This window comes from Periplaneta americana, chromosome 1 (assembly GCF_040183065.1).
Source record: "Periplaneta americana isolate PAMFEO1 chromosome 1, P.americana_PAMFEO1_priV1, whole genome shotgun sequence".
In the NCBI taxonomy this organism is placed as follows: Eukaryota; Metazoa; Arthropoda; class Insecta; order Blattodea; family Blattidae; genus Periplaneta; species Periplaneta americana.
Window position 1 is genome coordinate 223,651,144 of NC_091117.1, and position 14,876 is coordinate 223,666,019.

A 14,876-nucleotide genomic window follows, 5' to 3' on the forward strand; every position below is an offset into this window, starting at 1 on the left:
TAGGCCTATTGTCAGGAGAATGTATTTTGTAAGCAGTTCATTTTCAGTTTTTCGTTTTGTTTAGTTTATTCTTTAATACGTCATTTTCAATAATAATATTTAATTTGATTTAAGTGTATTGTTTTAATCAGTTGAAATATAGCATGAATAAGTGTGATGGAAAATATACACGAAATCTTAATTTTTAAGATCAGTGCCGAGTGTTCCGTATTTTTTTTTTCTGGCGTGTCTGGGAACTCCAGTTTCTGTGTCATAGAGGAAACCGTTGCTAAAGTGAGCAATGTGTCGTTGCAGGTTTTGCTTGAAATGAGTCCAGGACTGCCCATAGAGAAGCACATTCTGAGTGCAGAGCAGTTGAGGCTGCACAGCGACATAGTTCACTGCTGGTCGCCTGACCAGCTCATGTCTTGCATTCTGCAGCCCCCCTGCCTCAGTGCCAAGCTGCTCAATTCACTGACTGGCAACTACGAGTCGGTGCTTGATCTCGTAGGCTTTGGAGCTGCTGAGGTGGGTTTTATTCACAATCTCCACTCTGTACGGAGTTGTCAGTGGTTTGGTTTACCGACCTACGGCATGTGGACTACCGTCTGCCGCCAACTCTGCTCCCTGACTCCCTTCCACATTGGACACGCTCATGCATGTTTTGCTAGAGAGCTGCAGAATAGGACTTACGACCGGTCTTCATTCAGTCGGTCAGAGAGCACCCGACTGAATGTTCAGACTTCAGCAGTTGCCCCTGTTGTTTTGTAGGTAGACAGAACACTGACATTTTCTGAGTACTCAAACGGAATAACAATTTAAGGAAATTTACAATATGTAATTTAAAAAATGTGTTTGCTTGATATAGGCGTACAGTTGATTGACTTTATTACACTTATCTTCATAACATATGAAGGGTACAGAGAAAAAACGAGCAGTAACAATTCTCATAAGGATGACGACATCATTTAATTTAGTATATTACTGCAAAATTTATGCGTTTTTCTTATCGCAACTGGAAAGGTGAATTATCCTTTCCTACTTTTTCATTAGGAACAGCAATCAATTTCTCAGTAATATACTTAAATAAATGATGACATCACCCTTAAGAAAATTGTGACTGTTTGTTTATTCTCTGTACCCTTCATATATAGATGAACAAATGGACACCGGTAACAATAAAGGAAATAAATGTAATGCATAATATGAAATCTGGTATGTAAAGAAATGCAAGAATAGAATAAAATACAATTACATACTAAATAGATGAGAAAATAAGTACATACATTCTAGTGTAACATTTACACTTTAAGTTCACACCTGTGGAGTAACGGTTAGTGCGTCTGGCTGGGAAACCAGGTGGCCCGGGTTCGATTCCCAGTTGGGGCAGGTTACCTGGTTGAGGTTTTTTCCGGGGTTTTCCCTCAATCCAATATGAGCAAATGCTGGGTAACTTTCGGTGCTGGACCCCGAACTCATTTCACCGGCATTATCACCTTCATCTCATTCAGACGCTAAATAATCTTAGCTGTTGATAAAGCGTCGTAAAATAACCTACTAAAATAAAAAAATTTACACTTTAAACTTAAAATGCATACCTCTAAAACAGTGGTTGTTAATACTTTTTCATGACCCTAAGCAGATTCATTATTTCATTAATAAATTATGTTTTACTCTTGACGATACCAATTGTAATATATGAATGAATGAACGAATGAATCAATCAATCAACTAATGAATCCATCAATGAATGACCCAATCAGTGAATCACTGAATTAGTCAATGAATGAATCAATCAAACAATGAGTCAATTGATTGAGTGAGTGAGTGAGCGATTGATTGATTGATTGATTGATTGATTGATTGATTGATTGATTATAGTGAGAGAAGAAGAATTATCAATTAAATAGTAGGCCTACACAATGATAATTGCATCCCTGGTTTTGGAACTCCTGCACGGCTCAATGTGGTCTGCCTTTGCCGTCCACCCACAAAGAATGAGAAACAACTAGAATATTCATTACACCAAACCTGAGACACTCCGTGAGACAGAAGAGCTTTGCATACTGACTACAGCACCAGGCGTTCAATAGCAATATATAATTTCTATTTTTCGTAACCGGTTGTGCACGACTCTAGTGAGTGCAGTTTCGTGAAAATCTCCGGTCACCACTGTTCAAAGATGTATATACCAGTACTTTCCTTTACATTAAAAGATGAAAGAATTTTAACACTTAAAAGTCTTCCTGTCAATAGAGTTCCTGTCCTCTCTGTAAAATTGAGTCATTCATTGAATTCTGTGGAGTGTGCAGTAAGTTCAATAGTGCAAAATGGCTAAGCGGAAATCTCTGTTTATAAGTGAAAAATGTCATTAGTGTTGCTCCTAGTAATCTATCAAGTGAAGTTATCTGTAGTTATTGAACCACAGAGAAAATGCTATCATCCATAATATCAGTACCTACAAAAGCATGGCAAACAACAGTCAAAGATTTTTTGATATGAAATGAGCTCTTATTTGCATTTTTCACCATAAAATATGTTTCCTATGAAGTGGTATCTAAATTGTTTTCCCAATTTTGTGAGTCATTTCCCGTCTATAGAGCTGTCCTCCTTGTAATACTTTAAGGCAGCCGTGGCGAAAATGTGATGGTGTGCCGAGCCACTGTGTAACCTGCAACGTGCATAGCACCTATGGAGGAAGGCGGACACCCGAAGGGGAAGTGAAGCAACTGTCTGACTTATTAACGGATTTTCATTTTCCTTACGTCAAGCACTTAAATAAATTTTATACAGCACAAGGCTACAGGCTAATGTTTAGTACGTGTAACGAAGACAGAAATGAATAAGAAATCATTGGACACATTATCACAACCTAAAATTAACTGTCTTCAGAATGTCTCTGCGACAAAGTTTCAAAATCAGGAATTATGTCACTTACTGCCAATTGTAGTTGATCACGAAGGTATTTGTCTGTCAGTCGTTTGGTTTCTACTATTTTCATTGTTGAAAATAATTTTTCACAAACGTAAGTTGTAGCGAGCAGGCTTCAACAGAGCAAGCGAAAGAACGAAGCTTCGGATATTTATTTTTTGGCAAAGATTTGAAAAGTTCAACATTTGTCAAGTCCTTGCTTCTGACTTTCATTTAACATCACATTGTAAATCTGGGAGTTTAAATTGAAGATCTAACCGCATTATTCGTACATCTGCTGAAAAAGGATCGATGTACAGAGATGATGATGATGATGATGATAATAATAATACTTAATCTTTTAATGTTTCATGAGTAACATGTAGTATAATGCCGTTTTATATTATACAACCGTTTTCCTCGTAATACTTGTGAACAAATCATGCATTTAATATTCTCATCATATTGGCAGCAAAAAAACGCGTCCTCCCATCCTACTTGGAACTTTCGGTTTTGTAGAGGTACATGGTTTCGAGAGAGACATTGTGACGATACGCCACTCGCAGGTCAGAGACAAATACAAATGGAATGGAGTTTGATTTCAGTGAGTGAGAGGATGGGAGTTGGAGGAGGTAGGAAGCAAGAGAAATGCATAGCTATCATTGCGAGTCACATTTTCGCCACGGCTGCTTTAAGGACACAATCCCTTGCCGAATATATTAACGGAGTTATACTGTAATAATAATAATAATAATAATAATAATAATAATAATAATAATAATAACTGTAACAGCAACAACAACATTAGGTTCAGGTAACTGTGGATTATTCAGAACAGGCGTATTATGAACTTTTTTTCATCCTTTGTGATGGGAATAAGATTTGGCAACATTGTACGTGTGTTTTCATGTGGACCACTCCTTTCAAACCTCGTATCTTAATATGTATGTTGCAGGTAACAGAGTTGGTTCTGAGTGGGGATGAACTACCTGTGACGGCTTTGTCAACAGTGTGCAGACAACAGTTGTGTAAACTACTGGATCCCCCTGACCCTCTAGGAAAAGACTGGTGTCTCCTAGCTGTACAGTTGGGCTTAGCAGACAAAATTGCAGCACTTGATGCAGGAGGAAGTTCTACTAGCCGAACTGCTAAACTCTTGGATGAATGGGCAAAAGATAAGACTTCAGGAATTGGTATGTATACGGTTTATATATCCATCTGAATACAAATTAAATTTATTCTGACTTTTAAGTTATAACATAATTATTTTTATTGCACACTTTATACATGCAGGACCAGGGTATAATATTCCAAAATATCAAGAAAGTTATTTCATACCATGTTCATCCTCCTCCAGTCTTGACACTGAATTGCTAGCTATTGATGCTGCTCTTCAGTGTGTTACTCAAATTCCTGAAAAAATCTATTTGCATACTTACCGACTCCAAGGGGGCTATATTTAATGTAATTAAATATGTACCAAACCTATATGCACATAGAAGTATTCAAATTCAGAAACAACTAAGTAAACTAAAAGAACTCCAAAAGGAAATAACATTTCAATGGATACCTAGTCATTGTGGTATACCTGGAAACGAGAAAGTCGATAATATTGCAAAACAGGCAACATATTTGCAACAAAGACCTCTTCAAGTGATATCTCTATTCAATGCTTTTGCTTCAGTAAAGTCTCTTTTACAAACCTGTGGATCAACAATTGGCTCTCTTCTGACAAAGGAAAAATTTTACAGTCCGTTAAAAAGAAACCGAATGACCTGGAAATGTACAAAAACTTTCCCAGACATGTTCAAACATTTTTAACAAGAGCCAGAACAGGTCACATTGTCACACAATTGCACCTACACCGATTTCACATTTCTGATAATCCTACTTGTCTGTGGTGTAATAATCATGATGAAGATCTGGAACACATTCTTCTATACTGTCCATCCATAAACCACAAAGAAGTAAATTAAAATCATCAGTACCATTTGCAGAAGACACAGCCCTGCAGTATATATTGACTACACCCCAACTCTGGCTACTAGCAACAGGCATCTATAATGAACACCGATCAAAATACCCCTCATTTCTCATGAAAAACAACAGAATAGACTACAGTGGACTTTATGTTGTCAGCAAACAGCTGGATACATTAGGAAGATTGATTGATTGATTGATTGATTGATTGATTGATTGATTGATTGATTGATTGATTGATTGATTGATTGATTGATTGATTGATTGATTGATACATGCCGGTAATACTTGTATACTTATTAGTATCATTGCAGGCAACGTTTATTATTGGTTGCTTAGTTCCCAGTGCTGCCTTTCATTTTGTGTCCTACTGTTGCCCAGATTAAGATTTCAATGAAGTCATTTTCTTCAGTGGGATTAGTACATTCCTCTAGTTTGCTTTTTCGGGGATTTTATATTGGTCATTCTAATAGAATGTACCTATTTGAAAGTTTCAATTTCAGTCTGACAGTCTTCGCAAACAATTATTTATTGTTATTATTATTATTAATGGAGAAAATTTCGTTCTGGCACTGGGAATCGAACCCAGGATCCCTCAGCTTGGCGTACTGAGTGCTCTTAACCAACTGAGCTATGCCGGAATCCAATCCACAGCACTGGTCGAACTCTGCTCCTTCGTTTTCATCAGTGGTCTACTACCTGCATTTCATATATACAGAAGCACATATTTCATTGACTTCATAGCAATTTTCAACAATAATTTTAGATCACTGTTAATGCTCTTATATATTCTTATGTGAGAACCTCGCCATGCTGTATTGAATATTGTGTATTCCATGACTTTCTATAGCCATCATGTAAATACTATTGATGGCAAGGTCCTCAAATACGAGTCTTTGCACAATTATTACTGTCTGTTATGTTGTTGTTGTTTCTAATGCCAGGCGTTTGACAATAAAGCCATTTGACCTCTTGCACTCCAATATTTTTCAAAGATATTATCATGGCCAGCCACTGAAGCACAGAGTTTGAGGTGTTCCGAATCCATTGCTTGGTTTGAATTGCACAATGGGCAGTTAGGGGACTGATATATTCCAATTCTATGCAGGTGTTTGGGCAAACAGTCATGGCCTGTTGCCAATCTAAATGCAGCCACAGACAAATGTAAAATCTCTGCTATTGTAGAATTCTACCAATATGCATTCCATTTTTGCTCATTCTCCAGTTTGTAGATTTTACGTTCTTGATGTTTATATATAGAGGATTCCAGGCTAAGAAAAAAAGCATTGGACCTTTGGGGCTAATCCATCAAATGACCAATTGAGGACCGTTTTCACAAATCAAACGCCACTTCAAAAATTTTACAGGAAACGTTTTTTTAGTTTATTCTCAGACCTTTGATGCTATAATTCTGAAAAAAATTGGGCATTGTTCCTCTTTCAGAGATGCATTAATTGAGAAGTGCAATTATTATTGTTGTCTTATTTATTTGGAAAAAAAAAATATGACAAAAGTTAAGAATTTCACAAAACTCAATATATCCACTTTTTTAAATGCACATACCTTAAAATGTTTAATTATTTTTCATTTGCAGCTGTAAAATCCTCATCAAAATCATTAATATGTATTTTAAAATAGTGCTTAAGTACTCCTGAATTAAAAAACAGTTAATTGAACACACTGAAACCTAATTTCAAGCTTCCCCCCCCCCCCAAAATTTATTATTGACTTACAAGAACTCTTTATTTGCACGAATTAACTGTTTCTATTTGTGCAATACATTACACAGATCACTGAAGATCAAAATCGTGCACAATAATTTTGTTGCAATGGTTCATCATAATCTATTCTATTATCAGAATCTTTGGCATATCCCTTTAAAACTTTACCATAAAATACCTTGCTTCCCCTCTTCGAAATACCATTATGGAAGTAACTCATTAACTTCCTCATATCATTAGCTTTGTTTTTGCTGACATGGTTCACCAGTGAAAGGTCAGATGCTTTAGACATTACAGAAGCACTTGTCTTTCTTGGTTTAAACACTTGAACTTGTATTGGTGTAGAAAAACTTGTGTTTTGTAAATAACACTTTACACGATTCTTATAAGTTCTTTGGTACGTAAATACTCTCATCTCAGATAATTTAAATGGTAATTTGACTTTTACATTATTTTTTGTCATCGATTTTAAATCACAAGTATGCCAGTCTTTGCCCAAAAGTTTTACGTCCCCAAACATTGCCATAATTTCATAATAAATAAACACATGGTCTGGAGGCATATAGCTATGGACACGGATAGGAAAGAAATGTTTAATTTCTTTAAACACTTCAGAGCTTTCCAGATAACCAACAAGCATGGCAATCAGTATGCAATTTTTATTCTGAGACCCACAAGAACCTGAAAACAATCTCTAAGAGTTAATTTCAGGATTTTTCTGTTAGTAAACATTTTTTCTAAATTACCTATGTCATCCTTCAATGTCGTAATAACATACTTGTCACTTTTCTAAATGTAGCAGCACATAGGCCTACTGGGAAATCTTCTCCATTTTCACCTCTTACGAAATATGAAATAGACACAAATCTGTCTAGCTTTTTGAAGTCCTTCTATGCCGCTTAGGTAGATCAACTTTCATTTGTCTTGGCAAAAAATTATCCTGTTCAACTTTTGTGCTACTTCTGTATAAATTGTCTCGAAAATTAATTAGATCATTTAAGCAGAAGGAACCTGCAGCAACGTTTTCTTTTTCCCTTTTCTCAATGATTACAGTCTAGTTTGGAGGTATGTCATTATTTTTAGGCGCAACTATATATTTCTTACTCTTACATTAACGTACTCTTCTGCTACTCTTTCTGCCCCTTTCAGTAGCTTGAACGGATTTAGAATACTCAGGGTTCTTATCCAATTTTCATCAGCATTCATAAAATACATCACTTACAACAGCGGCCAGATTTATACTGAATTAACGCAAGAAACAACAAAATATTATATAATATTTGAGCTCCGAAATGTGTCAAAATGCAAATGTGTTACATTGTTGTAAAATATTGTAGCTTGTGAAACAGGATAGAAGTTGAAATGTTGAGTTAGAGGATATGTTGAGTTTTGTGAAAATTTAAGAACTGGAGATGTTGAGTTTTGTGAAAACTCTCTACATTGAGGCACTCTTTTCAACGGAAAATGTTGAGTTTTGTGATATTATGAGCAGTGCATCATTTTCCTCTCATTACAATTGACCAGAATCCGTCAAAACCCGCATTTCGAAAAAAATGGTGTTTGTTGAGTTTTGTTAAAACGGTCCTCAATTGCCATAGAAATCCCTGCCTACCACAGACCTTCTACAGTGTATCAGGCAACATCCATAAAACCAATGCTTTTTCTTAACCTTTAGATTTAAATATTTTTGGAGAGTTTTTTTCTTATTCTTTTTTTTTAGGGGATGGGGAGAATGTTAACATTCTTTTGGAAGCTGAATTTTTCAGTGTGTGAAGAAATGTACTATTTTCTTGATGGTGGAGTCAGTGTTTCAAATTTGTTTGGAACATGTAGTAACTTTACATTTCTTTGGCTATCATATTCTCAGTCACAGACCAGATAAATTGGACTTCGTTAGTCATGTATGACCTAGAGTCCAGGTTCATAGTCATATGTAGTCAGCTATTTTTTTTCCTCCAAAGAAGACTTTTTAATAGTGCTGTAATTGGAGCTTTTATGTCAAGAGCTGAGTTAATAATGACACATACTACTAGATATGTAATCTTAGGTTTGAGTCTCTCTACTTCCTTCTTTTCTGCTGCTTTTTAGCACATTTTGTGTTATGTATTACTGTTCAAAATTGGCTATATTGCACGTTCATTATGTTGAAGCCAGGGGAGTCCTTTCAGAATTTGCTTTGGAAGGGAGCACAAAATTTTGTTACGAAAGACCTTGCAGGGCATTTTGCATGGTGTACTCCCTCCCTATTTCCTCTGAAATGAACTATTTTCCATACCGAACACTGGGGTAAATGTGAGCACTGTTTTTAACATGACCATTAAATAAAAATATTTAAACCGAATGACATGGTGCTTTCAGAGATGAAATTTATTTCTTGTGATAGGCTATGTAAAATCTGTGTAGAATTGTCTGTTACTCTGGCCAGTTTGAACCTGTAAAAACCTAGAGTTAATGTTGTTGTTGTTTTCTAATGCCAGGCGTTTGACAATAAAGTGATTTGACCTCTTGCACTCCAATATTTTTCAAAGATATTATCATGGTCAGCCACTGAAGCACAGATTTTGAGGTGTTCCGAATCCATTTCTTGGTTTGAGTTGCACAATGGACAGTTAGAGGACCGATATATTCCAATTCTATGCAGGTGTTTGGCCAAACACTCATGGCCTGTTGCCAATCTAAATGCAGCTACAGACGATTTTTGTGGTAAATCGGGAATTAACTGTGGATTATGATGCAGAGAGTTCCATTTTTTCCCTTGAGATTGTGTTATCAAATTTTGTTTGTTGAAGTCTAAGTATGTAGATTTAATAAATCTTTTCACAGAGTAATACGTAGATTTAGTAACAGGTCTGTAAGTAGCAGTGCTGCCCTTCTTTGCTAAAGCATCCGCATTCTCGTTTCCCAGGATTCCACAATGGGATGGTATCCATTGGAATACAATTCTTTTATTGAGTGATATTAATTGAGAGAGCATTTTAGTTATTTCTGCTGTTTGAGATGAAGGTGTCTGTTTAGAGATTATTGATAGAATAGCTGCTTTGGAGTCTGACAATATAACTGTATTCTTAAATTTATTGATGTTGCATGTTAATGTTGAATGTTTTAATCACTCAGACAATCAGTTTTAGGGTTACTTTTGTTTTATTGAAATGTATGATCCACTGCATTTCAGGAAGTACTGTTTTTCCACGTGTTTTATGTTTTAATTTTAATATTCTTGGCGACTGGAATAAATTTGTAAGTTATTTATATTTTAAAGTGTCTTTCGGTTTATTCTTGACAGGTCTGTTGATAAAGAAATTACAAGAATTAGGTCGAGATGACGTTGCTGAGATCCTCCTGAGAAGTGCGCCCCTCTATCGCATCGTTCCAAGCCCAGTGCATCAAGATTCACCCAGCAATGGCTCCCACAACTCGTGTTCTAATCTTTCACGATGAACATTTGACTTCAATAGCCCGTCTACAACAAGCTATCTCTTAACAGATACGAAGCACAACGAAAATGGTGAAATTGTCGCTCAAAGTCCCTCCTACATTATGTACCTAATGAGTTTAACTTTGCTTTTAAACGTGTCCTTTTATAAAGAGCTTTAGTGAAGAAAAATTGTGATAACTGTTGTCAAGTGGCTGCTCTCGACTTTTCTACTTAGCAACAACTTGTCCATTTGAATAGAAAATCAATGACACTATTACTGGTTAAGCAATTTCATATGTCCCGTCCTATGGCTGTGTCACTGAATTGTAGGAGGGGGGGCTACTCCAAAACAGGTACAGTACTTAATCTGGTATCCCTCAGGCACTCAAGACTTTCAAACTCTGTTGTCGTTGCGAGAAGTGGGTAAACTTTCATCGTGGAAGTCTTCTGACTTTGTGATTCAGAAATAGGCAGATCAGTAGTTGGTGTCCTTGTTATACAGAAATTATTATTACAAGCTGGTCGAATTAATTATGAGCCACAGCCTGTTCACAGGCAATAGCTTTCCCATCCAGTAGACAAATGATATCAGATGTTCCTGTAGAATGAGTGCTTAATAGGCATCTGTGGAGCGAAGTTGGGTTGTCTCCAAAGAGTCCAGGAGAAAAATTAAACTTGTTAGCAGAATCTGCAGGAGGAAGTGTCAGTTAACAATTTTTGACATGGTGCATTCTTTTCTGGATTCTCTGCGAAAATATTTTATGGAATTTTTTAATAATACAGTTCTTTACAGACACCACGGCTGCCACCTGTCACATGCTGCTCTCTTCTATACCGAAGAATCATTTTCCAGTAATTATCTGTTCCCACGACAAAAAAATATAAATGTACCAACCTATTATGTGTAATAGAAGCTCAAAATTATGACCAATTTGCTTACATGACTCTCATCATTGGTGCAAGTCTGTTGAAAATCAATGGCGTTTTTCTTGTAATGTTACGAATTCCTTCCCTGGCAATTTAAGTTCATCCAGGTAATGAGGATTGCTTTTGCACATTTTGTCTTTACCGAAGTCTTTTCAGTTTGTTTTAATTTAATTAATTGACAGTATATGCAGTTGCATTATTTTGCATAATTACCATATTTACATTAAATTACGCGGGAATTAAAAATTACACAGTAAACTGTATATTTATTAAAGTAATGCACTTTATCGTAATATATATCTACACATTGTATACAATAACACTTAAAGGCTATGGATCTCTGAAATTTCTAACATCTGAAACTTTTACCACATATTTCTTACAACGTGGACATGCAACACACAAATTTTCACTTTGATATTCCAATTAGTTTACTTGTAATTATTTTTTTAATACTGAATTATAATTGTCCCAATTTTCAAAGCTTACATAATTTTTCTTTAAATTTTTATTTAATTTATGTCTGATATATGTAAAATATGACACATGCTTTTCATATTTCTCCAATTACTTTTTGAGAAAAAAAATATTTACCCTTTTAGTTGGTAATTTTTCAATTTTTAAAACATAGTCACATTCTCAACACATGGTGATTTGAATACTTTCAGTGGCAGAAGAAAACACATGTGTCACTTTACTTCACATGCTTTTGTGGACTTCTGTACAAAATTTCACCGAGATTGGAGAAAAACTACATTCTTTAGAGCATTTTGAATGTTACAAAATGTTGAAAATTCGAAAATCGAGAAAGCAAGTATTAAAGTACAGCATGTATATGATATATACTATCAATATCCTTCCTTCCTTCCTGTACAGGTCTACCATACACATTTTTCTCCTACATAACCACTAAATAAGAACTGAATGACAAGTAAAATTAGTTAGAATGAAGAACAAAGTCTGTCAGAATGACAGCTGAGTGTGAGTTTAAAGGGCTGCAGCTCCACGCATGCACTGGTCCCTTTAAATTCGTTCTGAGGGACTTTAAATTGTCATAGGACCGAAATAAGTACAGATTTAGAAAACCGAAACATTATTTTATTTTTTAGAGATGAAAACAAAATTTCCATTTTTTAATGGTTTTTCCGTTATTTTCACCGATCCATAGCCTTAACTTATACATTTTTATGGGGCTGAAGAAAAAAAAGTGCATAAGTAAGAAAAACGTACAACTGAAATGGCATTTAATAACATATGGAATAGCATTATTTAATAACATGTGATTGTTTTACAAAAATATAAATAAATAAAAAGTCGGTCGGGATGAAACGGAGCTTTCGGGCTAAGATGCCATGGTCTACTGGTGCAGATGTTCCTAGACGTTTCGTCTACTACTGTGGCAGACATCTTCAGTGGTTAGGTATCCTAGGTCGAAGTCTTCTGCTAGAGATACCTGTAGCAATTGTTGCTACAGTAGTAGACGAAATGTCTGGGAACATCCGCACCAGTAGACGACTGCAACTTAGCCCAAAAGCTTCGTTTCAACTAGACACCGGCTGTGAAAGCCTGCATGCTAAGAAAAAGTCGGTCATTTTCGACTACTTGTTCTTGAGAAATAAACCATGTCTTCAAATTGTGATAACTAGTCCATGATTTGTTCATTTACATCGTGATGTACCGGTATTACGAAACCTGTGGGCTGACAAACTGTTAAAACATCCAACATTGAGTGCACACAAACTCTGTGTAACTTAAGTTGTGGTTTTCTGTTAGCGATCAGTGACATATATTACGCAGATCTAGCTTTTAGGTATAGCTCCTTGTGAAGCTGATTTGAAAAATTATTTCCCATAAGGTATGTGGATATAAAGGGAAAAATTGAGTTGGTGTCTGGTAGAGTTCTTGGGTAGCTCGGTCGGTAGAGCATTGGTGTGCTTAGCCAAAGGTCCCGGGTTCGATACCCAGCCCCAGAACAATTTTTCCCTTGAAATGATTAAAACCTTCATGATACCTATTGATGCTGTGGCCAGTAAGAGTGGGAAGGTGATGGAGAGAGAAGCGTCACCCTGGAAATCATTTTCTGAAGTCCTGTGGTGTTTGTAAAGAACTGCTCTTTGCACGATGTAAAGTCGAAGTGTCTTGTAAAGAGTCCAGGAAGAATTGTACATTCTTGCAGAGCATAATGTGAAGTTTAAATTGTTGGATGTGATACTTTCTTTTCCATATTACCGGATTCTAGTGTGAAAATACATTATGGAAGGAAGTTAAGGGCAGTACATGATGCCTTGAATCAGGGTTTTGGGATGGGAAGAAATCCATAATTGTTACAGGGTTCAGAACCCTAGCTTTAAAACATGGATTTTCGTATTTGAATTTGGAAAGCTCAAAGTACCTTAAGTCATTACTAGAAGCATAGATACTTCTAGAATTGATAAGTAGCATCATATTTGTCCAGTTCTTACATTAGTTGGTGTCTAATTGAATCAACAATTGCACATAGACGAAGATCACATTTGACATTGTCTTCTAATTGCACATGCATTAGACTATTCTAAACTTGTTGTCATTTGCTGGAAAAAAAAGACAAATGTAGAAGACAGGAAGAAGTATATAAAAAAATTGGGGTACATACCATATAATGGTAGTACGCCTATGTCTAGTTTACAAATTTCAGTTTGTATGCACATTTTACACATCACAAAGCTTGACTACACAGAATTGCTCATATGTTGCCACAATATTTTCATGTGATAAGAGAAGTGAGCCTTTATTCTAATACGTAATATGATATGATTCCATTTCTCCATTTGCTTGTTTTTCAAGCATGCCAGAATTTTGCCTTTATTGCACAATGTTGTTTTATTGTATAATGTAAAGACTATGTGATGTACATGTTTAATGGGTGTTTATAGTTTTATTAATTTTTTCCAAGCCTAATTGAACTCTTTGCCGGTAATCATGGTCAATTCGATATAGCTTTAATTGTTACGTCAACTGTTGCTTAATATTACAATGTTGCTACTCGTTCTACAAAAATTATTTAAATCAGTTAATGTTGTCCCATTTGTGTGTTGTATGTTATTAATTATATTTAAAGTGTTAATTTATTGAGTATTTTTGTGTTGCGACGCAGTTTTTATTTGACCACTTTGTATCTTTATACATATATGACGGGCTTACATTACGAGGGAAGCGTTTGCTTTATTTTTAGTTAGCTCTCTAGTCACTTCAAGAGGTGATAGCTGGAAACAGCCATGGGTACATGTGAAAACTATGTTTTGTTGTACTTATCGAGATGAGAATTTGTAAAATATGACTGTACAGTGTAAGTTTAATTTTCTATACTTGTATCAAAATTGTATAATTTTTTAAGAAGGAAGTTACACCTTCCAAGAAGATCTTGGCATGCAGCAATTGGATATACTCCTTCAATCCACCCATATAAAAATCATGTCACTATTTTGCACACAGTTTTTTATATTTGTTACTGAATTGATTTTTTTATTCATACTTGAACATTCCATTATTGAATATGAGAAAAATACAAAACATAACTTAAATAATAGTGTGTTACTGATTTCAGTGTACTTGAATGAAGACCCATCCTGAAAAGTCCTTCCACTTATTTCAGAAGTATATGACTCAGTTCTTCCATCTTGTGTGCCGAATAGAAAGGTTTAAGGTTGGGTAGGCATAAATCCTAACCCTAGTGCTTGTAGTTCCTTCTTCATTTGGTTTAATTCTGCATCTAAAAGGCGTCTCAGGGCTGCACGTCGAACCTAAATAAATCCATTAAACTTAAAAGTGAGATGTTTTGACGGAAAACTGTTTCAGTGTGATATTTACTCTCATCCCTACTTAAGAGTACCAATTCAGTGTAATTTTACAAATTTATAGTTCATTACAAGAAAGGAACATGTTTTAATTGTTATATTTAGGGTGAT

At 35.5% G+C, this 14,876-nt stretch overlaps 1 protein-coding gene across 3 annotated transcripts in view; it reads left to right on the forward strand.

Annotated features, from left to right (window-relative positions):
• LOC138708527 (death-associated protein kinase 1-like) overlaps positions 1-14,495 on the forward strand; it is a 110,955-nt gene extending 96,460 nt beyond the window's left edge. For all 3 annotated transcript variants that reach the window (XM_069838644.1, XM_069838659.1, XM_069838652.1), the window contains 3 exons: positions 295-507; positions 3,845-4,082; positions 9,874-14,495. In XM_069838644.1, the coding sequence (XP_069694745.1) occupies positions 295-507; positions 3,845-4,082; positions 9,874-10,028 (606 nt within the window). In that variant the 3' untranslated portion in view covers positions 10,029-14,495. The remainder of the gene's footprint in view (positions 1-294; positions 508-3,844; positions 4,083-9,873) is intronic.
• The last annotated feature ends 381 nt before the right edge of the window (positions 14,496-14,876 follow it).